The 14,944-nt window shown below is 42.7% G+C and overlaps 2 protein-coding genes across 2 annotated transcripts in view; both read left to right on the top strand.

Annotated features, from left to right (window-relative positions):
• The window catches only part of slc7a5 (solute carrier family 7 member 5), an 18,748-nt gene extending 15,487 nt beyond the window's left edge, over nt 1–3,261 (top strand). The window contains exons 9-10 of the mRNA XM_035532152.1: nt 312–489; nt 859–3,261. Coding sequence (XP_035388045.1) covers nt 312–489; nt 859–914 — 234 coding nt within the window. The 3' untranslated portion in view covers nt 915–3,261. The remainder of the gene's footprint in view (nt 1–311; nt 490–858) is intronic.
• A 5,899-nt stretch (nt 3,262–9,160) lies between these two features.
• klhdc4 (kelch domain containing 4) lies at nt 9,161–14,748 on the top strand. The gene is made up of 12 exons (XM_027030238.2): nt 9,161–9,384; nt 9,766–9,857; nt 9,934–10,012; nt 10,298–10,396; nt 10,620–10,756; nt 11,006–11,098; nt 11,565–11,727; nt 12,369–12,447; nt 12,550–12,758; nt 13,047–13,488; nt 13,673–13,795; nt 14,199–14,748. The coding sequence occupies exons 1-12, from the start codon at nt 9,286–9,288 to the stop codon at nt 14,369–14,371; spliced, it is 1,788 nt and encodes a 595-aa protein (XP_026886039.2). The 5' UTR covers nt 9,161–9,285; the 3' UTR covers nt 14,372–14,748.
• Nucleotides 14,749–14,944: the final 196 nt, after the last annotated feature.

The following is a 14,944-nucleotide window of genomic DNA, read 5'->3' as shown; positions in this document are numbered from 1 at the left end:
CTGGCTTTGTTAGAGGGACTCAGGGGTTTTTAGTGTGTGGATTGAGGCAGTAATCAGATCACCAGAATCTTCCTGACATTAAATTACCTGTAAACTCCCTTAAACAACTGTTAAGTCTCTGGAGGGAAACAAAGGTCTCAAATAAGCTCTGTGATGAATGATTGTCAAAGACACAAACAAATCCAGGGTGTGACATTTGGTTCTTTGACACCCATTCAAATTCAGCGTGTGTTGGGTTTTGGGCCTTTGTGTTCCTCTGCTCCGAGGATGATGAGTGCGAGGAAGGTGAGACATCTCTCCCTGCTGTGCAGGTCAACATCCTGCTGCCTGTGTCCTTCGTCCTGGCCTGCCTCTTCCTCATCGTGGTGTCCGTGTGGAAGACCCCAGCCGAGTGTGCTATTGGCTTTGGCATCATCGGCACGGGCCTGCCGGTCTACTTCTGCGGAGTGTGGTGGAAGAACAAGCCAAACTGGCTCCGGCATGCCATCTGTGAGTCTACCTGCCATCCCTGTGTTACCATGGTGAAAGTACAGAGAGCAGAGGGAGACGTAGGTGACACGTCAAAATAAAATAAATTAGTGACACGTCAAAATAAAAGTCCTATAAGGAAAAAAAAATTTATTTAGCATTCTAAAACATGGGTCTGTAAGTTCAGGTTCAGAAAGTATGTCTGGGTTTGATATAAGCCTTTTAATTTCACCATTATAACTCTCCTTGTTCACTCGAGATAATTAGCAAATAGAGGCAGGTGGAACAAAGTCCTTTCTCTGAACCGTCCACCTCTGTCCTTAAGTAATATACAGGACAATTGTAGTTATACTCTAGTGATGAAGATGTCTGTCCTGTTTCTCCACACAGTCTCAACCACGGCATTGTTTCAGAAGATGATGGAGGTGGTGCCTCAGGAATCGTGAACACAAGCCGGACAGTTGGAGGCCCTACTGCGCACAAGCGAAGGCTGTTCGTCTCCTCACCGTTAGCCCCTCCGTTACTGCCCTGCCAGGCAGGGACATGCTCTGCCCCTTTGCTCAGTCCTGCCCCTCAGAACAACAGGGGAATTGAATGTGTAGGTTCTTTAAATCCAGGTCTGCTAAGTTTGTTGTTTTTGGGGTTTTTTTCCTGTCTCTGGAAAAAAAAAACATCCTTGCAGTGTAAACTCATACATTCTTCACACTCCCGGTCAAGCTTTTGTACATTATTTATTTAATGTCATTTTGTAGCAGTTTTATTTTTGCCGTTCCTGCTGTAGCTGAACTGCTCCCTGTGTTTGGTCTCTGTGTAGTGTGTCAGCGTCCTGAAGGATTTCAAGCGCAGTATTCTGGATGTGCCTATAATCTGCATAGATGTGTCATCGTTATGGTTTAAGAGCAAAAACTAATAAGAATCCTAAATCCCCATCTGCTGTGACAGTGCAGACTCAGTGTTCAAGCCGTTGTTCCGGCTTGGGCGTCTGTAAAAGTGAATAAGTCCGAGTTACTCATGGCATATGTAGTTTTGTGTTCAGTTTTTTATTGTCTTTTTGGGGTAGTTAAACTGAGCATAATTGTGGGTAGTAGTGACTCAAGTCTTTCTCTTGTCCTGCTGAGGTTTTCCCATCCCATCTACCCAAGTAACAAAAACATCCTGTTGACAGCAGTTTATGTATTGGAGTCGTACATTCAAGTCTTTAGTTTTGTATTTGTGGGGTTTTTTTTAACAGATTGAATTTTTCACATTCAGTCCTAAGAAAGCTCCGTTCCGCAGGGTTCTTGCTGATGCATGAGGTTACATTCATTATTATGTATGACTATTGAATCATGAGCTCTTCGGAAGACCCTGTTGGATCAATTTCTTCTGTGCTGTACCACAGTGAACTAAGATGTGATTGTATATTTTGTAAATGCTTTTTTATGATTTTCTAAGGCCATATCCACTTGTACTGACCTGGTGTCATAGAGTGAGAGCTTGAGATTTAATTGCACGTTTAAGTGTTATTTTGGACCCTGTTTTTGGCAAATCAGAAACAACCACTATGATTGCATTCCATAAAGTACCTGCTCATTGCATGGCAATGAAACGTTTCTCATTAAGTGTGCTTGAGTTAGGAGAATTTAGTTGTGTATGTTGTTGGTGAAATGTTCCATCTCAGACACTTCTGCTTATGTACATTATGACCAATCGCAGGTGTCCTTCTAATCTGACAATCGGCAGTGCTTTCCACTAATCTCTCAGTATCTCTCCACTAATTTCCACTAATCTCTCAGTATCTCTCCACTAATTTCCACTAATCTCTCAGTATCTCTCCACTAATTTCCACTAATCTCTCAGTATCTCTCCACTAATTTCCACTAATCTCTCAGTATCTCTCCACTAATTTCCACTCATCTCTCATGTATCCAGATGTGCTGTCATTGATAATCACATTCACAATTCAGAAATTGCTATTATTTTATGTTTTTGCAATAATCCAGCAGTCCTGTTGAGAATAGGGTCTTTAGCCGTCTTTCGTCTTTTAGAAATTATGATATAGGTAAACTGTTAGTCAGATTAGCAGCATACTTCCTCTGAGATAATGTGAGAACACGTGTTCTTGTGTTCTCTGTGTGTGTGTGTGTGTGTGTGTGTGTGTGTGTGTGTGGTTGCATCATAGCTCTGCAGAGAACATGTCCACAACAAAACCTTCAATGGCCCTAGTCTTGGACTCTGATACACTCTACAATCTGTTTATACAGCTCAATGCTTATGATGTTCTAGAATTTACTCTGCAGTCAGATAGTCTTTGGAAAGTCAAAAATATTCTGAGCCAAATATTTATCAGATTCATTATTTTGAGGTTTGGTTATTTTTGTCATTCAGAATGATTTGGATTAGTCCAGTATTGTAGTGCCTCAGTTATGAATACTGATGCAATCAAAAAATATTACTATAAAATTTGTTTGTGGGTGGGTGTATGTACATGCATGTGCACACTGTATGTAGTGAATCACTGGTTTACCTGATACCTGATTAATCGTCTGAGTGAAGTTTGTCCTGCAGGTTAGGCTGTAGCCTGCAGCAATTCATACAGATAATGGATTGTAATTATGGGTAAAAATATAATTCTCCCCTGATGGTTACAAGATTCCACTGGGAAGCTTTAAAGTGGTTGAATAGGCATCAAACCAAATTTGGCCTGCATTTACATTGTTTTACCTCTGAAGAAGTGAGAATGTTTTAAAATTTCACTGAGAGTGTGTGTGTGTGTGTGTGCGCGCGCGTGTGTGTGTGTGTGTGTGTGTGTGTGTGTGTGTGTGTGTGAGAGAGAGAGAGAGAGCAGAATATACTGCAGTAGTGAGGAGAGTGTGGTAAGTGTGTGTGATCTCTAGTGTAGGCTGTTGCATGACACTATTTGTGTTTATGAAGCATCTGTTTAAAACAGGTTGGAAAGGTGAAGCACGAGTTGTATAGTATTGTTGCATTTTGCTCATGACTATGGTTTTCCAGCTGGATTGTGCTGAGGTTACTGGAGCTGTACGGTGTCGTGTACATGAAGGTAGAGGCCAGATACAGTGTGGGAACCATTTAAGCAGAGTCCTCTGAGGGCTCCCAGGGGCCATGAGTACAGTGCGCTCTGTGCATGGCACATCTTCCAACAGCGTTCGGAGAATGTGTATCTGTATACTAGAAAAGTTTAACCATTTAACTAACACCCAAGTCAGACTATGATGACTAATTTAAATAGTCTGTAGAAGGTTACTTGTGTATTTATTTATTTGTAGGATTTTATTATTATTATTAGTCCTCTAATATTTTTTACTAGTTTAGTTCTCTAATATTTTTTTAAAATTGTTATTAGTATGTTACTGTATTTTTTTTTAAAATTTTTTTACCTTAAACTCTGTACTGGTATGTTGAGTCTTTAGTTTGTATTAGCTCATAGAGCTGTCACAGTTCTGTCTCTCTGCTGTATTTGATTCAAAGAATCTATCTCATCTAGTTTTGTTTTGGTTTGTGGATTTTTGTTTGTTTTTGTTTGTTTGTTTGGTTGATTTACACTGTCTCACACTGTTATACACTTTTTTTCTGTTTGTACACTGACAGGTAAGCATCCCACCTGCTTATCTGTATAAATGTCTACTGAAAACAAATGTGTTTCGATTCCTCGGCTTCTTATCTGAGTCTGCCCTAAAGTCAGTGGGTAAAATGACCGTCAAAGTCCACCGCACAGGCTCACATCTGCGTATGGCACAAACCATGGAGCTGTCATATCCCTTAAAAACCCAACACGTTTTCTTGAGTTTGACTTGCTTTAAGGTAGGAAGTTAGTTGTGTGAAAGTTTCCTGGTTCTTTTGGCCCAGCTAAAGTATTTATGGTATGTGACAAGTAAGCCACAGCCCAGCTGCATATGCATTCGTGATCTCTGGTGAGACATAACTATAAAGAGGGGAAAGCTTTTCTTTTTCACACACACACTCTCTCTATTAAAATGCAGCCGCCATTTGCGCACAAGTACTCTTCTTTATGGAATTCTTTTTTATTCCTGTGCACACTGACCTCAGGGCAGACTCTGGGCAGTGTAATGGGGCCGCCGTCACATTTCAGCTGTTCCCAGATCTGTGGATTGAACTCCGTGATGCACTTCTCTACAGATGCTCTGATCTTTTAGCTGCTATTGCATTAGTTCTTTCCTCTGACGTCTGTCTTTAAAGCCGATCACAAAGTCTTTTTTGTTGTTTTGTGGGGTTTTATTGTTGTTGTTTTTGAGAATAAAGTAATTCAAACCCTTAAGTATCTCGACTTCGTGCATAACTTGTGGTCAAAAGGTGTTGATGAAGTTCATTAATATTCCTAAACTGGAATGTACGGTACAGGTTGTCATTAGAACCTGCTCAGGTTGCCAGTGCGTGATTCTGATGATTATGTTGCATTGTTGAGGTTTTGTCGTGTGTTGGCCTTTTATCTGTGTAGAGCTAATTAGCAGCGTTTGGCATTACCTTGCCAGTTGGAAAACCTCAAAGACAGAACTAGCTGCTTGAAAACGGTTTGCTAAGGCAGAAGAGGAACCCGAAACATGAGTAGGAAGGAGAAGAGATCCAGAATCAGATCGTTTTTTCACCAACCCCTAGATTTGCAAGGAGTTGTACAACACACAACATAACTGGCTTTAATATTGTTTTTATTAGCTACAATCAGTAACCACAGCCCACTGGGGGACTACACTGGGTACAGGGAAAGGGGAGGAGGTGAAGTCCAGGACAGGGCACCAACCATCACTGGACATACATGCACACATTCATCAATACACAAATACACATATATACCTATGTAGGTGGTCTCCCTCATGAAACATACCTGATCTCCCTCGTCTGAGCTCTGTGAATACCGAAAAGAGAAGGGGTTGGTCTGGACGAGTGTGTACGGAAGATGGATCTCCCTGGAGATCTGGACCAGTTGGAGCTCACCAAGAGCCTGAAGATCATGTGACCTACCCGGGAGGGACCAGATCACCCAGCCTTGTTTGGCTGTAATGCACCTGTGGCTCCAACACACTCCTCACAGGTGTGACAGGTAGAATGCCCTGCCCTCTCCTCATAGAGCAGGAACGTTCACACCTGCAGCCGATTCATACGAGATTGTTTCTGACTGTTAGAAGCAGGACGTTCTGATGAAATTAGCACTAACTTTTTTCAAAGTATACAATATCTGGGTGTTAAGAAGGAAACTCCTGTTTCCCTGTGGTGTACGGTGCCTGTCAGCCAAGTCGGCAGCTGGGAGAGGATACTCGGGATTCACAAGCAAAGTGTGGAGCTTTGCTACCAAATTCAACATGCTCATGCTAACTGCCTCCTCACTCGCAATCAAGTCTCGTGGACGAGGGACAAACATTTCGTCTGTTTCTGTGGTTACAGGATCTGGTCAGGTCTCTGGTTGGAGTCTAATAAGCGGACTTGAAATTCACAAAGCAAAATGACAGTCAAAAGTTTCTTCTGATCCTAACACAAGCACTGCCCCAAACATTGGCTCAGCATGAACAAACGATCACAACACACACCTCTCCCCACACACCTGAGCAAGCTCACAGATCACACTGCATACTTCAGATGTTTCTGCCCCACCCCTTGCCCTGACACTGCCTCGCCCTCTTCTCATATAGCAGGACTGCTCACACATTTGCCTGGTTATCATGTAATCAGAGACAGTGCAGAGAGGAGAGGTCTGGGCATGGTAGACCTTTGGTCCTAGAGTAAAATTAGTGTCGTAATATACACAGTGGCTTCAAACCGAGCTAGTGTTATAACCACAGTCTGTCTAAACCATGGTTCCTCTCATGTGTGACTGTGTCAGACGCAGTGTCCAGTAGAGACAGAGCTTTTCTAATGTCCCACTTACAGGCTTAAACTCCTGGGTCAAGGTATATTAAACATATATCCCACTTACAGTCTTAAACTCCTGGGTCAAGGTATATTAAACATATATCGGAATTAAAAGCAAATATGAAGAATCAAATTAGAACAGTTACCACAGCTGGAGGCCGTGTATGTGTTGTAAAAGTGTCAAACTGTAGAAGCCATATTTCAGTCTCTTCAGACTGAGATGATACATTTGTGGTGGCAGGTAGCACACTTGAATCTGATATTAACACTTCAGAATGTGTGTATTTGTGTGTGTGTGTGTGTGTGTGTGTGTGTGTGTGTGTGTGTTGTTCACTGTCTGGTTTTGTCTGGTTTCTGGGCAACAGATCATAGCATGTAATTTTATCTATTTAAATGATAGCATTATTTGTTGAGATTACATTCAATACTGTGCAGAATAAAGGCAAAGCAATTTCCCAGAGCTCCTGTCATCTTGGCTGTATCATCCTGTCACCCCTGGTCACGACTCTCTGGATCAGGCACCACAATGCACTAAAAAGATTTTTGACGTAGACCATGTTGACTCATCAAGACACCCCCCCCCCCACCCCCCGCCGCCACTTGCCATTTGAACAAATCTCATCAACAAACATTAAAAACATGATTTGAGAGAGTAAAGGGAAGAAGGAAAACAATGTGTTTCTAAACACAAAAAACATGTCTCATAACTGGACATGTGAGACAACGGCTAAGGGAGCAACACAGCATTTCCTCTGGATAAAGACTAGTGTAGAATAAAGACTGTTGAAGAATAAAGACTAGTGTAGAATAAAGACTGGTGAAGAATGAAGACCGGTGTAGAATCAAGACTGGTAAAGAATAAAGACTGCTATAGAATAAAGGCTGGTGTAGAATAAAGACTGGTGAACAATAAAGACTGCTGTAGAATAAAGGCTGGTGAAGAATAAAGACTGGTGTAGAATAAAGACTGGTGAAGAATAAAGACTGCTGTAGAATAAAGACTGGTGAAGAATAAAGACTGGTGTAGAATAAAGGCTGGTGTAGCTTTATTCAGAGAGTATAGCTGACCAAGGGCTTTGGGGCACATATGGGACCAGAATAGCACATGCATAATTTTTTGTGTGTGTGTGTGTGTGTTAGTGTGTACACACCTGTATGTGAGTTTCTGGTAAGATGTATGATTTCAGAGAAGACAAAGTTAGCTTGCACATGTGAATACACACACATCCACTTACAAAGCCTCCTTCATAGTGAAGAGCTGGCAGTCATAAGCCTAAGGGATATTATAGCAGTCATGTGTTCTATGAACCAGAATAAACCAGTTCAAATGGTTGCAAATAGTTATCACAAAACCAGACATTGTGTAATACAGCAATAAGTGGAAGTAAATGTTTGTTGAAGTTCTGAATCAAAAGACAATTGATCTGCATCAGTAAACAATGGAATCATTTATACAAAGCAGTTATACTGTTTCTGAGTTACAGAAACACAGAAACATTAGACTAGGTAATAGGAACCCAGACACAAAGACTAGTCTCAGGCTAGAGTTAAAGTAATTCTCCACAGCAAATTTATCTTAGTCATTTCTCTAGACTTAATTAGTTTTCAGTCATAAGCTTCATGGTCTCTAACCATGTAATTCTGAGTGCTGCCTTGAGCTTACTGGTACTGCCACAATGTGTACAGACAAGGAACTGCGCAGGTGATTCAGTATGGTTCAGAATTAAGGTTCACACACTCTCTCTCCCTTTCGCGCGCACACACGCACACACCTCTAGCTCCCATGTGGAATGTAACAGAGGAAATCAGAATAATCCGACTCTGTAAAGAAAATTCCTCTTCAGTCATCAGACTGGTGGAAGAGTAGAAGACTTATTGTTCACCTTTTTCAACGTGTGTGTGTGTGTGTGTGTGTAAACACAGGGTGCATGGCCAGGGCCTCTAGGAGTCTGAATGCTGGACTCTCTGACTGATCTTTCCTGTGTTTCTGTATGTCTAAAGGCCAAGCCCTTGTAAAATGTACCCTAGAAGAGTAAAGAGGGGTATTGATTGATTTACAAGCATTTTCTGCTGTTAAATATTAATCAAACACATTCAGAAAAGGAAACCAACTTATTGGTAATTATTATTTAACTTAATATTTATTTAACCCAGTGATTTGAGATAAATAAATCTCAACTATCATAGGGATTACTATCATGATTCCAGTGTGAGGGTTTTGGTGGGGTTCATTGCATTGACTGCAATGAATGGTTTAATATGGACCCTCCAGTCATGGCTTTACCGGACATGGCGTGAACAACACACTTGTTTGCCGCACAATACCGTATTTCAGTTAAAACACATCCATCACCATCTTCTGTGGTTAGTGTAGTAGGTAATAATACTACCCGCCATGCGGCTACCAGGCTTAAGCCCCATCTGGGTAAGTGCACTATGATATACCAATGAGTCCTAATACCTCACTTGCCTGCCTCTGGCTTCACTTTGCTCTGGAGAGGAGCGTCTATACGTAAATGTTTTTGGGGTGCAGCTCAGGGTTCTCTCCGTCTACTAGCTTGACAAAACGCAAAGGACTGTGGTATACATAAAGCAACCTGTGCTTAATACGTATTTCGCTCAGATGTGAGTGATTCTACAGTTTTTCTTTTAGAAGCTTTTCCACGGGACTGAAAATTAGCTTTAGCTAGATGCGACGTAAACATTTCATGTAATAATGCTTATCTGTATTATCCGAATTACAGCAACTTTATACCTTTTCTAGCAAGCATACAGCAGCTGTTTATTTCACGAGGCGCTCATCCACCCCATGAGGTGGCAGTGTAATTCAAGCGTGGGAAAACGACCAGCGAGGAAGACGCTGTTTTCGGAAGTGAATGATCCGTCTTCTTCGTAGTCCCGTTAAAAGTCCACGTGTGTGATTTTCACGGTTAAACCGTAAGTTATCGTAAAATGGGGAAAAAGGGGAAAAAAGAAAAGAAGATAAAAGGGGCGGAGAAGACAGCCGCCAAAATGGAGAAAAAGGTCTCAAAGAGATCGAAAAAAGATGAGGTGGGTAGATAATATACCTTAGTTATCTACTTGGCTAGCTACATGGGTTAGAGTAGCTAGTGGCATGTAATAACTCAGTTTACTCCATTTAGAACTGGGGTGACCAGGTCTGGTCCTTGTGATCTAACGCCCTGCAGGGTTTAGTCCCAACACACCAAATCCAGTCACGTCCTTCAGTCGCTTTTCAATATTAGAGCCAGACGTGCTAGTCAGGGTGGGAACTAAACTGCATGGCATCAACTTTGGATCTCTGGAAATGGACTTTTTCGACCCTGATGTAAAACACCATAAATGACCACGTACAAATACAACAGATTAAAATAACCAGTAAGATCAAACATTAATTGTCTTTATACTCCGTATGTCCTGATGCACCAACAGGAGGACCTTGAGACGTTAATCGCAGAATTTCAGTCACTGGACGCGAAAAAAACGCAAGTCGTGGAGACAGCGTGCCCGCCTCCGCCACCCAGGTGCGCGACGTGTTTCCCGTGCAGGATCACGTGACTGAATGTTGTGACGCTTGAGTGACGTCTCCACTGTGTCCAGGCTCCACGCGTCTCTGTGCGCGCATCCTGACAAGGACGAGCTGATTTTGTTCGGCGGGGAGTACTTCAACGGGAAAAAGGTAGCGAGCATAGCTTTGACCTCTAATAGGGTTTGGCATGTCACAACAGAACAGTGTTGCAGTTTATGTAATACTGAATGCGTTATATTTGGATAGTAGACTGCAAGGGGTGTGCCTTTGCCCTTATAATGTATAATATGCATTTTATGTGCACTTTTTTTGAGCTGCTGACCTCACTAGAAAGCACCAGAGGAAAGTATGTGCATAGAAGTCTGGTTTGCTCAGGTGTGTAGAGAGCACTTTCTCCTTATTAAGAACCCACTTTGAATATTTCCTCTTCCTCAGACTTACCTGTACAACGAACTCTTCTTCTACAACGTAAAGAAAAACACGTGGGTAAAGTCAGACATCCCCAATCCTCCACCACGACGCTGTGCTCATCAGGTAGGCCTGTGTCTTGCATGTCTGTGCTCATCGGGTAGGCCCATGTCTGTTGGGCTCTCTCTCACTGAACGACGGGCTCAGTTTTATTTTCTCTGCTTTCCTCCCTTACTCCCCATAAACCTCCCCATCTCTATCTCTCTCTGTCTTCCCCATCTATCTCTCTCTCTCTCTCTCTCTCTCTCTCTCTCTCTCTCTCTCTCTCTCTCTCTCTCTCTCTCTGCAGGCAGTAGTGGTGCCTCATGGAGGGGGCCAGTTATGGGTGTTTGGGGGAGAGTTTGCTTCTCCAGATGGGGAGCAGTTCTATCATTACAAAGACCTGTGGGTGCTTCACTTGAACACACACACCTGGGAACAGATCAAGTAAGTCTTCTGCTATGAAAACTACAGCAAGTGAAAACACACCTTTCTTATTTTACATGAACATGTCATTGAACAAATCACTTAAGCCCATATCTCTTCATTTAACAGCTTTGTAAACTGTTATGATGTTAGTCCTGGATGAAAAGCAGGAATTGTGTGTCAGATTCTCCAAGTACAATGATGCTGAAGTTTCCAGTGCATCTCTCATATCTCACTCTCCCTTCCTGTGTATATTAATTTGGTCCTCAGAGCCCCTGGCGCCCCCTCTGGCAGAAGTGGTCATCGCATGGTCCTGAGTAAAAAACAGCTGCTTGTGTTTGGGGGATTCCATGAGAGTGCCAGGTGCTGAGATTAATATGAGCTTGCAGCAACATCATGAATGTATTTCATTCATATTATGAACCTCAGAATGTTCTGTAGAGTGGAGATATCCCTAAATTTGTTAATCTAATGGTTTAGCTAATGAGTGACAATTTAGATAATTTTTAGGTAATTAGCTGATGAGTTCAGTTAACAGTTTGGAAGTGGTAAATCACTAAAGTATGTGGTGCTGCTTCTGACAAGGATCAGATCTGAGTGATATTCAGGCTGTATATTCTGATGTCACACTTCAAATTAATTTGCTGCCGAAGAGCTTAATACAATGCTTCAGGTTAGAACTAAACTCTTCCAGTTTCTGTAGTGGCAACACTGAATGACAGTTCGCTCTATTACAGTCCGGTTCTTCTCTGTAAACGTGTCTGCGTGTGTCTGTCTGCGTGTGTGTCTCATGTGTCTGTGCGTATATGTCTGTGTGGGTCTCTCTCAGGGATTATATTTACTACAATGATATTCATGCGTTTAACTTGGACACCTTCACCTGGTCCAAACTGACCCCATCTGGAACTGGCCCCTGCCCTCGTTCTGCGTGCCAGATGACCCCAACCCCGGACGGCAGTGGGCTCATCATCTATGGCGGCTACTCCAAAGCCGTATGTGCTGTATTCAGGGTTACTTTTTGGGCTTCAGGTGCATCGCAAAGCTTTCTGAGGGGTTATATTGGCCCAGTTCTTCATAGCTGAGGGGTTATATTGGTCCAATTATTCATAGCTGAGGGGTTATATTGGCCCAGTTCTTCATAGCTGAGGGGTTATATTGGCCAAGTTCTGAATAGCTGATGGGTTATATTAACCCAGTTCTATATTAACCCAGTTGTTGTTTTTGGATAGTGGTTCTCAAACCTGTTGATCTGACTTGTTGATATGTAGATAGAAAGAAAGAAAACCCTGCAATAGCATTTCAAACAAGGGTTTGTAACACTGGGCTGAAACATGCTGTACATGTTGTACATGCTTTAAAATGAGCTGAAATGTGCTGTGTGATGATTCCGCATGTAAAGAAGGTGCACAGCCTGCTTATTTCATAATTCTTGCATTTGCTTACATATGATGCACTCTTACTAAGAGGGAGGGGTTTCAGGTGTTCACTGTCCATGACTTCATACATCTAAGACTCTGATTAAAAGTATGACTTTTCCATGGTACCTAGTCATGACCGCTAGCCTAGTCCTTTATGAGACCCAGGAGAGTGAGTGGATATGCGGGCTAATTGGTGGTTTTATCTCCCTGCCTAGAAAGCAAAGAAGGATGTGGATAAAGGGACCATCCATTCAGACATGTTCCTTCTAAAGAGAGACGGCAAAGATGAGCAAGGTAGCATGCAGCCATCACCCACGGCTTTAAGCTCTTTCTGATTCCGTCTGTGTTTGTAGCTGCCTGTCACACTGTTTGGCTGGTGCTGGTGTTTCTGTTCAGAGAAGTGGTCCTGGGTGAGGGTGAACCCCTCCGGGGTGAAGCCACCCCCTCGTACAGGGTTCTCCCTGGCAGTGGGGCCAGCAGGTCGGGCCCTGCTCTTCGGCGGAGTCTGCGACGAGGAAGATGAGGAGACTCTGGAGGGAGACTTCTTCAATGACCTTTACCTTTACGACATCCAAAAGAACCGCTGGTTTCCTGGCCAGCTCAAGGTACAAGTCAGTGAAATTCGTAGCAGTATGCTACTGGTCCATTTCAAATTTTGGGCTTCTGTACTCTTGATATTTGTTCCAAAACAGAACAGGTTAGCAAAAAATATATATTTCGGAGTGAGTTGTCCAACTCAAATTTGGTTGGCAAGAGAACCTTTTGTTTGACTAGATGACTTACCAGCAAATTTAGCAGTAAATGACAGATTGGCTGATGATTTATTTTCGCTACACCTTGGCCAGTCCTCATTCAAGAAGTGTTGCGTTCATATTTTTTCTGTTTGACAACAGGGGGGAAGGTCTGAGAGAAAAAGACGGCGCAGAGAGAAAAAAGACAGGGAGTGGGTGGGGCAGGCAGAGGCCACGCCCCCAGCGAGTAATGAGGAGGCACAGCATCCAGTGGAGATTGTCAAGGAGATCATCACCGAGGATGGGACGGTCATGACCATAAAACAAGCGATCCCAACGGCCCAGACAGCAGCCGAGCAGAGTGATGGTGAGGAGGAAGAAGAAGATGAGGAGGAAGAAGAGGGAGGTGAGGAAGGAGCTACTGCAGTTCTTTCCGTGGAGCCGTGCCCGAGGTCAAGCGCCATGGCAACAGTAAAACTTGGGAAGCTATATTTGTATGGAGGCATGTTTGAGGTGGGAGACCGGCAGTTCACCCTCAGTGACCTCTACTGCCTTGACCTGCACAAGATGGAGCAGTGGGTGGTGCTGGTGCAGATGGACCCCAGTAAGTGAGCCTAGTACAAGTTGCTCTGTTGTGAAAATGTACACATGGTTTTCCATGTGAAAAACGTATCAGCAGGAATTTGTATTGGAAATCTTTCACAAATCATTTAATTTCTTCTGCAGGATTTGAGGTATGTAGGAGAGAGCCCACAATTGAAAAAAGCAATGTATTACATCCATTACAGAAACTCAAGAGTGGTTAGAAGAATCTGAGTCAGAAGACGAAGGTCAGGATGAGGAGGCTAAAGGTGGTGAGGAAGATGATGATGAAGAAGAGACTTCAGAGGAAGAGAGCGATGAAGAGGAAGGTAATAGCTAAACTTTTTCTTTTTGTTGTTTTCTGACACTTTTAGGAGGGAAAAACAAGATATTCATGTGATAGAGCCTTGTTTGTCCAAGTTATCTTTCGCTATGAACATTTTTTTATATTAGACAAAAATAGGTGTGTAGATGGTGTTGAATAGATGGTATTATTAAGTCCTGTAGTGCAGATTTGCATTGATTTTTGCAAGAGGTTGTGTGTTGCCAGATCTGTGGTGATAACCTGTAACACTCTATTTTTTGGGGGGGATCTTTGTTCTACTGACTAGAGTCTTTTTTTTTTCTGCTGTTGGACAAAAGCTAATTGGTAAAGACAAAGTAAAAAAGGGTGGGGGGTGTCTCTTAACATGGAAGGAGTAGCGATCTTATACCTGTGTGTTTGTGCTGCAGAAGCAGAGCATCCCCCCGTAAAGCCTGGAGAGACTCTGTCTGACTACCAGAAGAGGACAGAGGCATACTGGCAGGGCCTGGCTCACGCCAACATGGGGCCCAATGCCAAAGACAAGAAGACCCAGAAAGTGGGACTTGCCATGGCCAAGGTGTTCTTTGAAGATCAGGCATAGCTGTGTGTGTGTCTGTGTGTGTCTGTGTGTATGTATGTCTGTGTGTGTGTGTATGTATGTGTGCGTGTGTGCGTGTGTGTGTGTGTGTGTGTGTGTGTGTGTGTGCACGTGCGTGTGTGTGCACAAGCGCGTACGTGAGCATGTGAATAAGCATGAATGATGGAATCTGAGTGTGTGTGGGTGTGCATTCATTTTTGTGAATGCTTATGAAATAATAAAGTCTTGAGTGTATTTCCTTCCCACACAAAGGAGTGTGTGTGTGTGAGAACACTGAATGTATATACATATGTTGGGTTTGTAAGAGCAGCTCAACCTTTTTGAGACTAGATTTGAGATATAGGACGATACTCGTCCAATAAAGCTATGCCTTATTCCAATCTTGTCCTTTTGGGTGGTCAATGGTGCTTTTAAACTAAACACAGTGAAATTCATTCGTTCGCTGTTTTTCACACTTGATAATAGTAAATAAATGTTAATAAACGTTCATTAAATAAATCACTCAGAGGTCCCAGCAACATAAGCGTCGTTATTATAAATCTGACATGTCTTTCGTATTTTCCCGCCGGACCAACG

The sequence above is a fragment of the Electrophorus electricus genome, chromosome 12, assembly GCF_013358815.1.
Source record: "Electrophorus electricus isolate fEleEle1 chromosome 12, fEleEle1.pri, whole genome shotgun sequence".
Taxonomy (NCBI): domain Eukaryota; kingdom Metazoa; phylum Chordata; class Actinopteri; order Gymnotiformes; family Gymnotidae; genus Electrophorus; species Electrophorus electricus.
Note: the sequence above shows the minus strand (reverse complement) of the source record. Positions and strands in the feature narration are given on the sequence as shown.

Coding starts and splice junctions, on each gene's coding strand:
- klhdc4 (XM_027030238.2), top strand. CDS start 9,286: ATGGGGAAAAAGGGGAAAAAAGAAAAGAAGATAAAAGGGGCGGAGAAG. Junction 10,757..11,005: donor CACACCTGGGAACAGATCAA/GTAAGTCTTCTG, acceptor TTTGGTCCTCAG/AGCCCCTGGCGCCCCCTCTG. Junction 11,728..12,368: donor ATGGCGGCTACTCCAAAGCC/GTATGTGCTGTA, acceptor CTCCCTGCCTAG/AAAGCAAAGAAGGATGTGGA.